The sequence below is a fragment of the Branchiostoma floridae genome, chromosome 19 (assembly GCF_000003815.2).
Source record: "Branchiostoma floridae strain S238N-H82 chromosome 19, Bfl_VNyyK, whole genome shotgun sequence".
Lineage (NCBI taxonomy): Eukaryota > Metazoa > Chordata > Leptocardii > Amphioxiformes > Branchiostomatidae > Branchiostoma > Branchiostoma floridae.
The window spans coordinates 11,501,780-11,520,008 of record NC_049997.1 but is presented as its reverse complement, the minus strand read 5'-3'; the positions used below and the strand labels follow the sequence as shown (position 1 = coordinate 11,520,008).

Below are 18,229 nucleotides of genomic sequence, written 5' to 3'. Positions count from 1 at the left end.
GTTCTCAAAAACTTGAAACCCTCGTATTTTTTTTTTCATAGAAATGTCATCTAACCAGCAAATTTTCCCATAAAAAAGCAATGCAGGAAATCGTGGCAAAAAAAGCGTGGCATTTCTAAAAGATCTCCTGCAAGTCTGCGGTCTCACGCCCGCCGGCGGCTAGAGAGAGGCGACCGGTCTTACCCCGCCGTGGGAAAATCAGCGTCACGCGTCGGCGCCCCCCTCCCCACTACAGTTTTGGAAGTTGAATCGTGCTGTCGTTTTGGTTTTCATTTTTTTCCCCCGATTTACCGTAAGTTATTACCACCACAGAACCAAGAAAAAGTCCAAAATATATGTAAATTGAAAATAGTTTCCGTCAAGCCGCTCAGGCCCGCGCCCGCGAGCTTGCAATACGTAAATTTAGGGAGCGGGGCGTGCGCCGCTTCGTGGCGCAAATCTACTAGAAATCCAGGTACAAATGCTTTTTAGGTGTTGTTTTAATACGAGGGTAAGTCAGAAAGTAATGCAAGTGGTTTCATAACAGACTCGTTTTTTAATCAATTGAGATATATGTCATCTTGAGATTGAACGTTTTAAATTTGGTCTTTATCATTTTATGAGCAACTGAGTTGAATTCAAGATGAACACACCCTTGGTAGCTTGTCAGACTTTCGATGCCTCTAAATCTGACCCACTGAAAATCACTGTAGGAGGTTGAAATTATATATGTATGATGACAAATGTCTCTATAGGTTGCGTACCAATTTCCATTTCTAAACTCGTAATGGTTCTTTATTTACAGCTGCTAGGATGCAGTAAGTTGCGTTATAGAGCGGTTGGATTTATACACGAATTCGTGAGTTGTTGGTTAAAAGACTACTTTTCCATTTACCAAAAGAAACGAAACTTTACACAGTTATTAACTGTTTAAAGACTAAAAAGTCTGCTAAGTTTCATTTCTCTTTGTTAATGAAAAAGTAGGCTACAGAAAGTTTTAATCATAACACTGCAGATCTCATAACCCTGAAGACCGCGTATACCTCACTCTACACCAGCAACGAAAAAAGAAATACTGCTCGGATTTCAGTGTTGAAAATAAGCGTGTGGCTTATAGAGAAATGCAGCTTATTGCATGTGCTGGCTTAGTCTCCTACAATAAAAAAAAGTTGGTTTAGGGAAATTCTTAATTGTACGTTAATTGGACCCCACTTTTCATTTGACGAGATACCAAGGGTGTGGTCATCTTGAAAGCAGCTCAGTCACTCCTAAAACAATGAGCAACAAATTTAGATGTTTCAATCTCAAGAGGAGAGATGTCTTAACCTTTGTGCCAAATTTCAACTCATTCGATCAAAGAAAGACTCTGTTATGAAACCACTTGCATTACTTTCTGACTCACCCTCGTATCAAAACAATGAAATAGCTTCTATAAAGCAAATATTTATGCCTCTATGAAGCAGATATTTATCCCTCGATTTAGCAGATAGTTTGAGCCATTCTGTTTTCCTTTTTTTACTAGGGGTGAGAGATCTGCTTCTCGATGAAAATCATGAAAAAGTATGACGCAAAGCACATTTCCAAATGCGGGAGCGCAGTGTTTTATTGGCGTCTTGAATATTTTTTTCAAAGTTGATAGGAGGGGGGAGGGCCAAGCAAAAATATTTTGTCTTGGGGGGAGGGCCTAGCAAAAAAAATTTTACCTGGGGGGAGGGCCATGCAAAAATTTTTTGACCCGACCCTCTGGCGACCGGCCCTCCCCCCTCACTAAACGCCGTACGGTCCCTAATAATTGTTTCCCATCCTCGTGTGTCCGTTTTGCCTTATCCAAGAAAGTTATGTTTTTGTAGCATTTGTATATGTGTTTGTTGCGGTGTTTGTCTGTTGTTTAGCAGCATAGCTTAAGAAGGTATTGATGGGTTGCTAAGAAATTTTGTATATGGTTAGGTCTTGACTTACTGAAGAAATGGTTATATTTTGGGCACCCTGTTGACTTTCCCTGGTACTGTAAAGTATTGAATAAATGATCTAAATGTTTTTAATTGTTTATTTTCTGCAGGAAGAAACGAGCTGATTGCGAGGTACATAAAACTGAGAACGGGGAAGACGCGAACAAGGAAACAGGTTTGTATGAACGTCTATGAAAGCATGGGGTCTACATGTAGTTGGCAAGGGGAATGTCTACAGTACCTTGTAGATAGCAACAGTGACAGTAATGTGCTAGATATTGGGCTGGTAATGCATGGATAGTAACTATCAAGAAAACTGTAACAAAGTGCATGTGCATATTTGTGTTATTGCTTGCATACGTTTAGATTTGAATGAAGTAAAGACTTCTCTGGCATGGGTTTGCATAAATCTGTTCATGTCTGTATTGTCCAGTTGTTATGCAGTTCGTTGTGGTTCCGCCAACCAAAATTATTTCAGTGAAATGACAACTTCTGCAAAGTGTCATCCCTTGGAGTAGCACCCATGAGATGCATCGTATTTTGTTGATGGTTATTTTATTTTTGTGCTCAAGCACAAGACGATACTACTGACAAATTCCCTGGAATGTGCTCGTGTCCCCGCTAATTCCAAACCGATCCTCCAAACTACCAGCATGGCCTGAGAAGCGTAGAGAGTAGCACCCAAATCTAGACAGCGTGGCATCAAAGTAACCATAGCAGAAGGGGTAGCGAGAGTAATAATTCGTAATCAGCAGATTCTGTACCAGCGAATGTTGCTGCCAATCTGGTTCTAGGTTTCCAGCCACATACAGGTGTTAGCCAAGAGGCGTGCCCGGGAGATACAGGCTCAAATAAAGGTACCATTCTATCGTAGTAGCAACTCTGTTGCTTTGACTGTTGCCCTCCCTACCACACCCCCTTGGCGTGTCCATGTGCGCTCTACTCCTTCCTCCACACACGTGCCTCGTAGAGAGAGAGGGGTAGTAGGTTTTCAACTTCTTCCTGGTTCTCCATTTCTCAAGTCTCTAAACTTCAGGTTTATAAACAAGCATAGGTCAGGCCCTGTCCCATAAACTAAAGACAACTCCTCCAAACCGAAAGGAAAGGGAATAAACAGCAACTAGGTCCCCCCTCCCCCAAATGGACTAAACGTTCAGACGCCCCGAGAGGAAGAAAAAAACGGCAAAAGCGAAACCTTCCCGAGTCCTGGCTCCTTCCTTTCTATTTCTGGCGACCTTCGACCCTTAACCTTTGTTGCCCCTCTCATAGGTTTCCAGCCACATCCAGGTGCTAGCTAGGCGGAAGTTACGCGAACTGCAGTCCTCAATCAAGGTACTTCATGCTCCTCGCTCGCCGTCTCTCGTTCACTCTCTCCCGCCTCTTCTCGACGTTTGTTAACCCTTGTTGTCCTCCAGGTGTCCAGTCACATCCAGGTCCTTGCTAGGAGGAAAGCGCGAGAGCTCCAAGCCAAGCTGAAGGTATATCTGTGTGTGTCGTAATCATGCGGCCAAATGTGAAGCCGTTTTTTTTTCTTCAAATTTTTTATAGATCTTTTTTTCCCTCCACTTGGAAAATCCTGATCAGAGGATGCCGGTGCCTCCGTTAAATCTTCCCTTTTAATTTTTTTTTCTGTGTTAAAGATTAGTTCTTTTGAAGTTGTGTAAAGAATTAAGCTATAAGTCAAATGATTAATTTCTGTTTGATAAAAGCGAATGAGTATCATACTGTTTACTTTGATTGTTTACTTTTCATATCTCTGTGTCTGATGTCTTGTATCATCCATTTTGTGGTAGGGATTACCAAAAAAGTTTAAATCATGCTTTTTTGGCGAAAAATAGCATTTTCCAACATGCATTTTCATGAATAACTGGCTTCATTGACCAACTTGTCTTTGGAGTGCATAGTCAACAAGCGTAATAGTTTAACTCCAAGCTTCCAACTTAACTAAGCTGTACCATACCAGAGAAAATAATTTGCGTTAAGCCACGTAACTCCCTAAATGTTGAATCCCCAACGCAACATTTTTGGCTCGTTGAACGTGCTTCTTAAAACTCCTGCAGTTCCCACGCAAATTCTACTGATTCCTCCAAAGTCCCCCGCCCACTATGTTGTTTTGGCCGCTTTTTGCTCAATTTTGACGTTAGGTCGTACTAGACTCCAACTGACCAAGTCCCCAGCGTTTCGCTTCCCCTCATTGTCTGTAATAGAACAAGGGGGTGTCGCTAGGAAGGATAACAGTCGTTGTGCTGTCGTTCTTTTTATCTTCCCCCTGTCTGTCTATCCCCGCATTATGTGCTTCCCTCCCTCCCTTCTGTTTTGAACATTCATACTCAATGTCATTCATTCATTCATTTATTCTTGTTTTATATTGAGTCATTATTTTTATTTTAGTTTGTAGATGTTGTGTTTATGAACACGTTTGGTATCACTCTGTGATGTCCTTTTCAAAGAAACACCAAAGCAGACAAACTGAAAAATCTATCACTGTACAAAAAGTTGTTAAATGTTTTTGGTTTTGAAAGAAAAAAACTTTTAATTGTTATGACTTTGGGCTTTCTCCAGATCTTTAAAACAAGGGTGAAAATTGGTTAAAACAAGGAGATTTTTTTTAATCTAAGCAGAATAAAACTTGAAAAGTGATGAGGTGTTGTAAAAGTAATGCGGCACCATTATTCCATTACTTAGGGAGAGCCCTGTAACTGCTTTTTGAAAAAGAAACTGTTTTGTCTTTTTACCTAACTTTCCTAAAAGAAATGTTGAAAAACAGAGTGGTTCCTTCACTTACTGGTTTACATATCAGTGTACAAATGATTTATTGGTAAATATTTATTTGTTCTACGGATACATACATACGAATATGTTGGTTCAATATCAAATTGGATATCTTACGTGATAATGTCTTTTTTTGTTAAGTTTGAGTTTTGTTTCTTGTATTTCTTTTGTCCATCCTCTCCTATTTTATTTCGAATGAAAACACTAAAAGAGCATGATAAAAAATACAAGAAAAGCTGAAATTCTAGACAATTTGAATTCAATTACACAACAGTAGATTTAAAAAATCCTTGCCAAAAAAGGAAGTTTGAACTTTTTTCTTAAAAGAAAGATCTTAGCTTATCAACAAACATGATGTTAAGATATAGTGTAAAAATGTCTTATTTTTTAACTGTTCCAGTATTTTTGAAAGATGCTACATTTTTAGCAACAACAGTTTGAATCAGGAGAGGAAAAGTGATGAAATTTAGATATTATGGAAAAAAAGTAAATTCAAAAAATGAAGTGGCCCTTATTTTGCTTGTAAGACATATACCTTTTCATAAAGATACCATTTATGTCTGGAAAGTGTAAAACTCTCCATCATTTTTTTATATGATAATAAACGAGTACTTATAATATTTGAGTCATGCTCAGCTCAATTTAGGCCTTTTTTTGTAGCTTTAGAGTCTCTAAAATTAGATAAGAGCAATACATTTTTGGAAGTAAGGAAGCTGAAGGGTAACCATGTGTTTGTCCTGTGTTAGATACTGTATAGTTTAGAGAGCAGAAACAGAGCAGACAACAGGCCAGGTGACGGAAGGTGTGTAGCAGTACAATCCAGCGGTCGGCAGTTGCTCATGTGCTCTTTGTTTTCTTACTACTGGTTCATGTACAGGACCAGGCGGCGAAGGACAAGGCACTGCAGCAGATGGCGGCCATGTCGTCTGCGCAGATCGTCTCGGCAACAGCAATACACAACAAAGCAATGGCGGGGATGCCGGGCATGGGCGTGCCCCCCGGAGCGTCGGCGGTGCGCCCCACGTACGGGATGTGGCCGGGCGCCATGCCACAGACTTCTCAGGAGTAAGTGGAGCAACTGTAGTCAAAGATAGATACCAGGGTTCTAGCCAGTGTCCGTTCTTCCGTCAAAGAAGTTTGCATCTGGGGACGGCATAGATGCCATTGAACCAAACTGGGTCTACTCTACCATCAAAATTTGCCCCACAAAATGCAGGAAATAGCATTTCAGAAGGTCTAGTTTTTGAAATTTCCCTGGACCCCGTAGGATTGACGCACCTTCAACGCTTGACAGGATTTCCATTCAAAATCCAGGGGACGGAAAAACATTTCAGGCTGGCTAGAACACTGATTGATACAGAAACATACTAACTGTATATAGCCTGAATAAAGCACACTTTAGCCCTCTTTGTGACATGGATGCCAGACTGTTTCCACAGCCTACACAAGCCAGCTCCTAGATTTCAGGGCCATTGTGCCCCAGTGAAATTTTGCTCAGGGTCTATATCAGCATTGTGGCAATATTTCCTGTTGTGTATGTCCTGGAAACAGTCTGACATTCTGGCTACATGGCCATCTAGAGCCCTACACACTGAGGGTATGTTTTACACTAGCTCTTGTGTTACGTCGAACGGCGGTTATACCGGCTATATAGATACAGATACAGATACACAGACTTCTAATATGCAGATAGCCTGGATACCATACCCCAACCTCAAAAATATGCACCATAGATACTTGAGATCGGGCTGGGGTTTGGTAACCAGGCTAATATGCAGACTTCTAATAAGAGAAAAGTGCCAAAGCCTCCTCCCTGTGTGAAAGAGCAAAACAGATGATGTTGGACTGTTTTCACAACAAAAAACAAAAAAAAACGCCAATGCTTAAATGTAAGATAAAGTAACAAAAATTTGTTAACTCTCACATAAGTTGATATTGTTTACAAGGCATGTTGTGTTCTGCAACAACCCTCTACAACAAAAATATGTTTACTCTCGCATAAGGTGATTTTGTTTACAAGGCATGTTGTATTCTGCAACAGCCCCCACGGTGGCAGGTGTGGTATGGAGACGATGAAGGGGAAGCTATCTGCTGCCTGGAATGTGTGGAATTTCCCCATTTCATCTGAGACAGAAGTATGCACGGAATTGTATGTCCCGCGGCTGCCTCCCTGCCATTTCTGCGCAGGCTGCCCCAACACTGTTGCAGCAACATGTTTAATGTCACACCAAATTTGTCAGGATGTTTTCAGCTGCTACGTTTGGCTTTGATCTTGCATTTCTTTGTTTACACCTGCCACGGTGTTGTTTTTTTACCATTAGTTTTGACGTTATCTATTCATTTTCAAAATTGTAACATTTTATGTTTTTCCAAGAACTAAGACTGCCTGGGCCTCCTAATATACAAAAAACTAATCTTTACACCTGATAGTCTGTAAAAAAACTGCACAGCATAAAAGCATGAAGTTTAGCTATTGATACACTGTTCTCCATAATGTAATGTAATGTTTCCAGAAACAAAAGGAATACATCGATCCCAGAATGTAAGGATTATAACATAGACTGTTTAACAGCTTAGTCGTTAAACGGTTTCTGTTACCCCTTGAATTTTTGAACCTTAACCCTCGGTGTAACACCTAATTTTATAACCAATACATACATAACCACAACCAATTTGCTCCTCAAGAGGTCAACTCAGCAGGAGAAAGGTTAAAACTATTGCCTCTCAGAGGCAGTTTCACATTAATTCAGGCTGTAAATCATCTAATGGTTATCAGTTTAGGGAAACTGACATTTAAAAGATACATGTATGTACAGGTTGTATGAAATATAGCCTGGATGCTAGGCTGTTTCTAGGGCCTCCTCAGATGTACTTCTACCAAGGTTGTTCTTCTAGTCAAGTTGGTCCTGAGGCCACATTATGTATAGCCTGGATGCTAGACTGTTAGCAGGGCCTGAACAGACGAACTCCACAGCTTGCACGGCCAATATTCCCCCAAGTAAATTTCACCACAGCCCCAAAGTTAGACTCTATGGCAAAATTACATTAGGCCATGTTAACCATTGAGTGAGGAACCATTGAGTATAAGCCCAGGAAACAGTCTGGCACCTATGTGTTACAAAGTTTGGCCCATTACCAACTTGACTTGAAAATTGAGCCATGACTTGGTAAAAGTACATCTGGTTTTTGATGAAGCACCAGACATTTTGGCTCAAGCTTTCACATTTATCTTCATAGTTTATCCATTGCAGGGACATAATACTTTCAAAGTGTTTATCCAGATTCTGTACCTGTATCAGTTAAACAAGACAGTTACAGATGTGATACTGTAAATTTTTGAAATGTTAGTGTTTTTTTAGCTTTACTATTACCAGTTCCTACCATTGCTTCAACTGTCAACTAAAAGACAGTGCAAACGCGATTTTCATGGTGCCAACTTTGAATGAATGTATCACATAAATGCCTTTTTGTTCCTTGAAATTGCCTACTCCTGCAAGGAGTAGTATAACAAAATGTTTTTTTTTTTTAATATTTAAAGAAAGAATATATAACAGTAGTCATGCAAGGAGTAGCAGAACAAAATGGTTTCTAGCATGCTTTAAAGATAAAAGACACAAGAGTAGAATAAGCCCTGATTGAAGGAACAATAGTGTGTTCCTTCTCTTGTTTCTATACCATTGATACCTGCCTAAGGTGCTCTTTCAATGGAGCTATGATTACATTTTTGTCATATTAATGCAGACTATTGCTCACCCCGAGGAACTAACTATTCCCCACAAAGAACTCCAAAAGCCCAGTAAATGTGAAGAATCAACTGTCTTCTGGGCAGGTGAAATTTTTGACATAATGATGGCACTGATTGCCTCACCTGGGCCACAGTGTGTGTTTGTTACAGTCACAGGTGCATTCATGGGGTTTCCCTGTCTCTGTGTGGTACGGTTTTTATAGCAGTCAGCGGTTTCAGATTTTGATTGTTGATTTGTGAACTTAAAGATAGCATTTAGATGACACTACTTCCCTATCTTGAAACAGGTTGGTATATTTTCCTTGGATTCTTAAAGAATATTGTGAATAACTGACTGAAATTCTTGTTTGTTGTAGACTAGATGGAAGGAACCGGTGGTCTAACTATACTTTCTCTCTCCTTTTTTTACAACAATTCCTACAGTTACATCCAAACGGTCTTCAGCTTATAATTACTGTAGCATAGGGCACTGTCATGCTTATTGTATGATCAATCACAAACTAAGGCCATTCTTAGAACTGTCGTGCATGTTTTGTATAAGATTCAGCTATCTTATCACAGAAAAGGCAGTCTAAGATCTTTTTCAGCATTTGGTTCTGTCACAGCCTGCCTGAAAATTCTATGGCATCAAACAGACAAGAACCTACAACGAATGTGGCCGCCTTTAGCTGTTTTGTTAACTGCACACAGCATTATAACTTCACTTTCTGTCTCTTTTTGCCCAGTGTTATACCATTCGACAACCTACAACAAATGTGGCTGCACCCTTAACTGTTTCATTACTGTACAAAGTGGTATATAACCTCCCTTTTCTCCCTCCTTTCCCAGCGTTAAACCATTCGCAGGGTCACAACCGTACGGTCTCCAGCCGACGAAAGCGGAGGGCGCGATGGCGCCGGGGTATCCGGTGGGAGCGGGCATGATGCCGGCGGGGGCGCCGGCGTGGCAGGGAAGGTGTATCGGCACGGCGAGGCTCAGACTGGTGGAGTTCTCCGCGTTTATGGAACAGCAAAGAGATCACGACACGGTAAACACGGCTATTTAAACATACAAGGTTTGACAATGCCAAAAAGTAGTTACTCAAGCAACTAAATATGGTTTTGGAAATGGTCAGATGTTTCAACTATTATCAGTGACACTGAAGAGATCTTGTTGGAAAGGGTTTATATATCCTAGCTGTGAATTGATATGTGAAAGAGATCTAGTTGAAGAACAGGTTTATCCTAACTATGAATCAATATGCAGGGTTTGACAAGTTTTCTAAAATTCACTTGTCCTATTGGGCAAGTACATAAAAAATTTACTTGCCTAAAGTTACATTCTACTTGCCAGAAATTAAAGAAAATATTTTTCTTTGTATTTTCACTTTGTGTATTGAAATTCTTTTACTTTGGCTCTGTTTTCCTCTATTGAACAATGCTTGATGAAAGTTTATGCTATGACTGTAGAAAGTAAGTACATGTATATCAAAATCTCGCAAGTGGGGTAGGACATGCACTTGCCCAATCAGTACTTTCACTTGCCCAGGACAATCGGATTAGTGGACCAACCCTGATATATACTTTTACTTTTCATCTTGAAGTTCTCTTCACACAAAAGTTGTTCCTACTTAGTGTCATTTCATAGCTGGTGTGTTAACACCGAACGGCGGTTATACTGGCTATATAGATACAGATATAGATGTCAGTGGTCTTTTAGCTTTGTTTTTTTTGCATTTGCTTGTTAGCCTTGGTAAACTAAATCGTTGTTGTTGTTTGTCTCCAGTTTCACAAACATCTGTTTGTACACATTGGGCCGAACAACCCAACATACTCAGACCCGCTGTTGGAGGTGAGTAATCTCAGCATTGACTTTGTGTTTGATAAAGATTAATCAGATAATTTACATAGAATAATACATGTACTAGATATTTTGAATCAAGGTTATCAATCCTTGTTGTTTTGTATAACCCTTAAATTACCTTCAGGTGAAATTCCCCAGTCTTGTACAATAAGTACCAGCTGTATAAGACTGGACAGTAAGGTTTGTTCTGCTACACACAGAATTTTTAACGTGATCAAAATGTGACATCAGGACGAATTTGTTGACTTCGGGTTTGCATCCCATTGAAAAAGATGTCCTGGTACTCAGTTTTTGCCTTTGTAAAGTGCCTTTAGTGCTGCTAGGGACTTGAATCCAAAACTTTTATTAGATTTTAAGGTAACAACTCTGATCATAAGACCAGTAGTAGAAATTTTCCAAACAGAAGCCTTTCATCAATGTTAAAGCAAAGATTTCTGTATATACAGTGATATCTGTCGTTTAAAGCAGACTTTGTAACTCTCCTTTATAGCAAGTGGACATACGTCAGATCTATGACAAGTTCCCAGAGAAGAAGGGCGGTCTGAAGGAACTGTACGACAAGGGACCGCAGGAGGCCTTCTTTCTGGTCAAATTCTGGGCCGACCTCAATACAAACATACAGGAAGAATCCGGTGCCTTTTACGGAGTAACAAGCCAGTAAGTGTTGTGGTTATTGTTATTGGGTGGGAAGACTACTCTCTCTTTGCTGCCAGGGGCTGCAATAGACAGGGCTGTATCACAAGGGTCTGGAGTGGCTGCCATTCAGTTGACCTCAATACGATTGTCGCAAGTGTCTGGAGCAAGCTGCTATTCTGCGCCACTCAGTTAACCTCAATATGACAGTAATTGCCCCAGTTGTGGCCATGGGACTACAGGTTTTGAACCACTCACACCGAGAAGGACGCGTACACTTCTCACCGTTTTGTTAAACACTGTAGGGATAGAATTTAAATTTATTGGTTACTCAGGGAAAAGACTGACTATTTAGAATGGATTCCTGGCTAGAATAATTTTCATTAAGTGCTTTCAGTTCAAACTCTTGTCCATCCATTGATAGATAGTGCCGGGAACACTTCTAACAATGCATAATGATATTAGTGAACTTTTAGCTCAAACAGCATAGTCTACACAGAAAAAATTGTAGTGCACTAATTCCATTGGAGGTAATAGAAGCAATTCAAAAGCAAGGTAGAAAGATGATTTATATCATTTTGTACTCTTTACATTTAGAACTGTGAATACAAGGTTTGCTGCAATATCTTGGATGTATTGGAATGTTGTTCTCCCCTGACTCCTTTGTTCGTATTTACAGATACGAGAGTGAACAGAACATGACGATCACATGTTCCACAAAAGTTTGCTCTTTCGGCAAACAGGTTGTGGAGAAAGTAGAGGTAGGTTTGGCAAGTATCCCTCTCGTCTTGTCTCTAGTGCTAAGTGTTCATCCATCTAATGTCTAAGGCCACACCAAGTTAGTCTGCTGGTTCTCAGAGATGGATAGTTCATCCTGAATTGGAATGCCATTGTGAAAACAGTGTCAAAGCCAAAATCTACATCTTGGTTTACAAAGTTTTAAGAAGGAAATGCATAAAAAGTCAGATTCGTGTTTTCATTATGTCCTTTTCGAAAATGTTAGATAAGAATGTCTGAATACTAAGTACATACATTGGTGTGACCTTAGATCCTCATATATTCCCTCATATTGTCATAAATATATCTGTTCTTATTAGTTCTGAGAAGTTCTTGAATTTCTGAGTTGTAAGAGGAAAACTCAGAAAATGGAAGAAGAGATGATAAAACTAAAAAAGCAAAATATTTCAAGCTTAATTTTCATACTGTCAGTTGTCTTTGCAAAGTGTGTTGCACTAGCTAATCATTTCTGGGTATTGTGTGTTAGAAACGAAACAGCAGGGTGAAAAAGCACTTTTCTTCTTCATTCTTTCACTGGTGCAGATAACTTTGAAACTTACTTGTACCAAACAAATTTATTTGCACATTTTGTCCATGTCATGGACCCTTACTGTAACCCTTGTGTAGATAGATACAGGTAAACAACTGAAATATCTACAAAACTGCAATTTTACCTGCACTTACCTGTCCTAGATAGCAAATTACCAGCACATGTTTGTATTTTAGTTGTTTGACGTGTATTTTTTGTTGGTTCCAGACGGAGTATGCACGGTTTGAGAACGGGCGGTTTGTGTACAACATCCACCGGTCACCCATGTGTGAATACATGATCAACTTCATCCACAAACTCAAACACCTGCCGGAAAAGTATATGATGAACAGTGTCTTGGAAAACTTCACCATATTGCAGGTAAGTCATAAAAACAAACAAACAAACATGGATGTACATACTAAACGTTACAATCACATTGAAGCATTCTGAATTAGGAGGAATGCAAAGGGAAAATGGAACATGAGTTTTTGATTGCACAGAACTAGTAGCTTCTATGTTGTCACTTTTTACTGATTTAACTGTTCCTTTTCTCATTATGCTATTTTAGAAGTTTTACTTATGTCCCTCTCCAAAATGACTTCTTCCAACACCAATGAACTTGCAAGCTAAGGCATGAAGCTGTTAAGTTTGTCATATTGAATACAGAAATTGATGTTTTTACATGAGTCACATTGAAGAGTTGAAAATGAATTCTAACAACCAAAATCATGACAACCAGATACCATTGACTATGAAGTATTATCCTTACTCTTGACAGTAGTTTTAGGTTTTCTATCTTATCATGTCAGTGCTGTTTTATTGGAATCATTGTAAGGAAACAAATGTACAAAAAATATACTTTTAAAGCTGGTCAAAATGCCAAGCTTTTGCTTTCTTTGAAATCTTATGAATGTAATAAAATATCAAGTTGCACACTTTTTGTCAAGTCTGAATTGTGTTGGCATTTACAGATACTCCTCCAGGGAGAATTTCACTAAAAGTTAAGTCTAACAAGTCCAAAAGAAACCATATTTGAAATCTCCCCCCCCCCCCCCAGGTGGTGACGAATCGTGACACCCAGGAGACGTTGCTGTGCATCGCGTACGTGTTCGAGGTCTCGACGAGCGAGCACGGCGCGCAGCACCACATCTACCGACTCGTCAAGGACTGACCGTCTCCCAGACACACTCTCAGACTTACTTAAGAACCAATAACAGACCTCTTCCTTGGTTTCAAGTCATGGCATTCTCCTGGGGTGGTGCATCGAGTTGGGCAGGGTCTAAACACAGACCCGCCTAGACAGATAGCAGACAGAGAAGTACTGAAGATCTTTAGCTAGCACTGCACTGCATTTCCTTAAAACAAGGAAGTCACACAGAAATACAGTATAGCATTGTTTGATCCCAATGAAAGATATAAGTAGACAGTGGGAAGGTGTGCACTGTATACTCTTTATACCTGTACTTAGGTAATGTACACAACCTGTGAAGATTCCTTGAGATGCAGTGCAGTGTTAGCTATGTCTTAAGTCAGCTTGTCATTCTTGTGTTGTAGAGTCACGACTTGCTTGAGATGAAGACCTTATGAAATCCCAGCTTAGACCACATATCTATGAAAGGCTGTCCTGTTCAGTCACCCTATCACATTTTACTGCTGGAACTTCTGCCTGAATTTGTAACACCTATAGTGATTGGGCATTGTCTTAGTAATGGTAACATCGGTGAGTCATGTTGCCCAATCACATACTCTCTTTCAATCTTATCTTGGAAGTTAAGAAGTTTGATAAAAAACTCAAACTCAACAGTATATCATTTTTGGGCAACATCTCTGGCAGATGCATCTTTGGAGATGTGGGCAGGGATAGAGGTCTTTGAGTTTCAATCAAGTCTGTCTCTCTGGAAAATGGTTATAGCAGAATCCAGCAGTGCTATAAGGGAACTTTCAGTTAGTTGGTCTTTCCATGATACCTATAACCCCTGTCATAGCCTCACCTTTAAAGACCACGAAGTTTTGTACTTAATATGACATGTAGTTTTGCATTAGTTCATTAGTAGTTGGTGGTTGTACAATAATGTTAGCCTTTACTAACTGGAATGTAAAGATGATTTTTGATTGTAGATCTCCAGTTAAAAAGAGTGAGGCAATGACACAGGTTATAGCTAATGTTGATAAAAAATTTTGTACATGTACATAGCTAAGACATGCTGGTTTCCCAGTATTTTATAGAAACCTTGGTGTGATACACTTTATACCATATTTGGTAGTCTGATTATCTGTTGACCTCATGACATAATGGACCAATTGCAGGTCTTGTAGCAATGTTATTAGCATGGCTACATGTCTACACTGACCAATGGCAGCCTTCTCTGTCTCTACATGTTCTCACGATGCTCCAATGGGAGTGCTTCTACTGTTCAGGATAAAACACAAGGGTTGATCTGTAATTTGAAACCAAGTAAGTGCTATATGAATCAACACTATCTAACTTTGCTACCTGAAAACTATAGATTTGCTACGAGTTCTATTTTTCCAAAATCGTATTTTGAACTCTGGATGTAAGAATATTCTATTAACTTGGTAAGCAGGTTAATATTAACTTGATAAGCAGGTTGATATTCAGGTTCTTGATTAAACAGAAACATTTCCAGTACTAGTTTATATTCCCAGAGTTAGAAAGAATTTTATATTAACAAATACTAGTTGGGAAAAGCTAGGAGTCAGATTTTGTTACTTTCTCAGAGTGCTGGCATCTATGCTAACGGATTCTTCCTGTATAATTTATTAACACCGATTGTGCGTTCCATACCAACAGTTTATAAAGAAATTAATGCTGCATAGAGGAAAAAATGCATTGGAGAAACTTTTACAAAGGCCAACTTTGTCTTAAAATGTAGTAAAGGTTTCTCTGTCCAGGGATAGTATTTTTGATGAGATACGAGGTATTTTGTGGTAGAAGATGACATGTAGTTTCTCTAATGTCACATTTTGATACTTGACCTCCAAGTGTCCTTGAGCACTATCGTCACAAGTCTGTGCACGTAGCAAAGCCGTGATGTAATCAGTTGGTAGTAAAAGAAACGTTTTGGTTTCTGAACAGAAGAAATGATATTATAGATCATTTATTGAGAATTCCAGGAAAGGAAACACATGGAAAGCAGTTCGAATGTGATATTAGGATGATATTAACTGATTTTATGAGAGATGATAGATATATCCCATGATGCTTTGTGGTTGCCAAGGATGTTGCTGCATGTTAATGATGTAGCTTTGCCTGCTTTGATACGACGATATGAAAAAAAGAAAGTCGAAAAGCAAAGATGGACGTGGATTGCTGTCGTACTGTGAAAAAAGATGTGAGTAGCTCTTACGGTATAAGATCTTAGTTGAATAAAGAGTTGTTTACGGTATATTTGGCGGAGGGCCAGAGTGAAGGATGATGGGAAGTGTTAGGAAAAAGATGGTGGAGGGCAATGTAAGCAGTTGCTGTAGTGAGCTTGCATTTCATAAGGAAGTGCAATACATCTTGAAGAAAAAATCAAGTCTTGATCAAAATACAACAATTTGTAAGATAATCTTATAGTGATATTACTGTATTCCTTTTTTTACGCAGGGAAGAGCCCTATGATTCGTTTATAATGCATTCTGTTTAGCTTTGATGTCTTCGTTTAGGTTACTCAAATGTTGTGTATGTATTCAAGAATTATGTATCATTTATAAGAAAAAACGCACCATTTCTGTGTTGCCAATGTTGTGCAAGTGTCGCGCCTAGTCTTGTGTATGCCTCTGTATCTTTGCCTAGTTTCTAAACAACTTGCAGTTGCATTACCTTAAGCACCTCATGTGTATTGTAGAGTAAGCTGTCCATGTGCTTTTTGGCGATGCCTTGGGGGGCGAAGCCAGCATAACCCTATTTGTACTGGATCGTGCCTTGCCTCCGCTATCTTATTTTATCAAAGATTATACAAATGTATATTGCATGAATTTGATACCTTGCCTGGCAAGTATGATCCACAATGATATCCCCTTGTGCCTCAAAGTTCTGTGTTCACCCTGTATATCCATACTATGACTTGTTAACCAGAAAATTTTTGATAACTACAAATTGAATAAGAAAACATGTAAGGCATACCCCCTGCATGCAGGTTGGCATGTTGAGTGGGAAAAGCTGTGAGATGCTACTGCTAGTGCTGAAGCCAGCAATATCCCCTGTGTTAGCCTTTTTATTGTCACTGATCTTTGTATGTATAAATGTTAAGTTTTCATATTATAAGTACAGATCACTTGAAAACATCAACCCAAGGCTCCGACTCTTTCTTTGGTTCTCTCAACTATTGGTTTAGTCTCAAGGCAGAGGTGACAGTGAGAGATTGGTACCTGTTTGGTACCCATTTTTTGACAGAGAACCCTTCAAGGCTGTCAGAAGATTATACTTAGCAGAAGGTACCAACCCTTTCAACCTCATCTTGGAGAGTACTGATGATCCTTTGATTTGGTCAAGATCAAGAAACCTTTGAGTAATATGATTTTCTAACTTTTGCACTGAAATGGTATTGAACAGCTAACTGACATGCACATACTGTGGATTCAAGAATTGCAATAAGAACTCAATTTGTTTTGTTTTGTAGTGGTATCTGTAGAAGAATAAACTAAATTTAGAAAGGGGACTATGGGGCTTACAAGTGTCTTAGCAATTCCATAAAGTTCAGTCCTGAAATCCTATTCTGTGAAAATTAATGTGTTGTTTTTGTCAGAAACATATGACAAATGCATACCTATTATTAACCCCTCGCTTGACAACATTGCCTAGTCTCTTTTTCGGTACCTTTGTCAATAAACCGTCAAGCAAATGCCAGCTTGTGGTCTAATGCTGCCTCCTGTCGACAAATGTCAAAAGTGCAGGCCGCTATACATGTGACCGGTAACTGCACTTTTTGTAAATGTCGCTAGGTGACAGAAATGGACTGCAATGCCCATAGTGAAAACACTGGTATTGACTAGACTTTACTACTAGACTAAGTACTCTGATTAAGAAGCTTAAATCGGAGGCTTTGAACTCTTACTCGTTAATCAAACATTTGTCGATTACACTTGTCACAACTGACACTTAAACTGACATGTTACAAGCTGTCTAAAATTACTCATATTAACGTTACTAGTAGTAAGACCTAGTAAAACTCGGGCGTTATAGTCATACTTTATTACCTCGTCTTTTGTCTGTTTTCGGTTAATATCTTTGGGGAATTCTAACTATATCTTAGCATGTTAGTAACTATTGATTAGGTCAACTGACTTCGGACGTTTCACTGCCAACCGTATAGACTACAAACCGATGAGACGATTCGATACTCTCCAAGCAGAGGTTAGGCTCCGGCTCTTTTTTAACGTTTTTTTTTTAGTCGTTTTTATCGGGCTTTCTATTTTGTCATTTTTTCTTACTGTGTCCGTACGGGTGGAGGTCATTAGAGGTCATTGTGTTAGGTGAATAGGAGACTCGGCGGGTGGCTTCCGCAGCCGGGCTGAAGATGCAGGACGTGTCATAATCCCGGGCCGTAAAATCCTTACCCCTAATGACAATTTGATGGTTCCAAAGGAGGAGTTCTGGCACCTTTCTTCAAAGGAATCAAATAGGTTTGCTCCGCCTATAGGTTAGTGCGGGCAGAGGTTAGGCCGGACACAGTAAGAAAAAATGACAAAATAGAAAGCCCGATAAAAACGGCTAAAAAAACAGCCGGAGCCTAACCTCTGCTTGGAGAGTAACGATTCGAAAGCTAAAAGCCGTCAGCAATAGCAAAGCTGCAATTCAATCTACTTCCAACTAGGGGCGCTGTTGTACTGCAAGTGCACGACAACAACTGAGTAGGTGATCTTTGTGGCAACGACAGACATTGGACAAACGCACAAATCGTTGCCCACTACCAACTTCTACACATACTATCATCATCATCTCCTGTATAGTCATCTACTACATCTACTACATATACTACCCTGCCTTGCCTTGAG

The 18,229-nt window shown here is 39.5% G+C and overlaps 1 protein-coding gene across 7 annotated transcripts in view; it reads left to right on the top strand.

Annotated features, from left to right (window-relative positions):
• Window positions 1–16,523, top strand: part of LOC118406663 (transcriptional enhancer factor TEF-1-like) — a 32,014-nt gene extending 15,491 nt beyond the window's left edge. The window contains exons 2-11 of one of the 7 annotated variants that reach the window (XM_035806918.1): window positions 2,039–2,103; window positions 3,198–3,260; window positions 3,344–3,406; window positions 5,566–5,765; window positions 9,274–9,472; window positions 10,210–10,275; window positions 10,778–10,944; window positions 11,600–11,690; window positions 12,455–12,607; window positions 13,287–16,523. In XM_035806918.1, coding sequence (XP_035662811.1) covers window positions 2,039–2,103; window positions 3,198–3,260; window positions 3,344–3,406; window positions 5,566–5,765; window positions 9,274–9,472; window positions 10,210–10,275; window positions 10,778–10,944; window positions 11,600–11,690; window positions 12,455–12,607; window positions 13,287–13,400 — 1,181 coding nt within the window. In that variant the 3' untranslated portion in view covers window positions 13,401–16,523. Of the gene's footprint in view, window positions 1–2,038; window positions 2,104–2,722; window positions 2,786–3,197; window positions 3,261–3,343; window positions 3,407–5,565; window positions 5,766–9,273; window positions 9,473–10,209; window positions 10,276–10,777; window positions 10,945–11,599; window positions 11,691–12,454; window positions 12,608–13,286 lie in introns of all 7 variants that reach the window. The other 6 variants (XM_035806913.1, XM_035806912.1, XM_035806917.1 and 3 more) reach the window with 6 other exon arrangements.
• The last annotated feature ends 1,706 nt before the right edge of the window (window positions 16,524–18,229 follow it).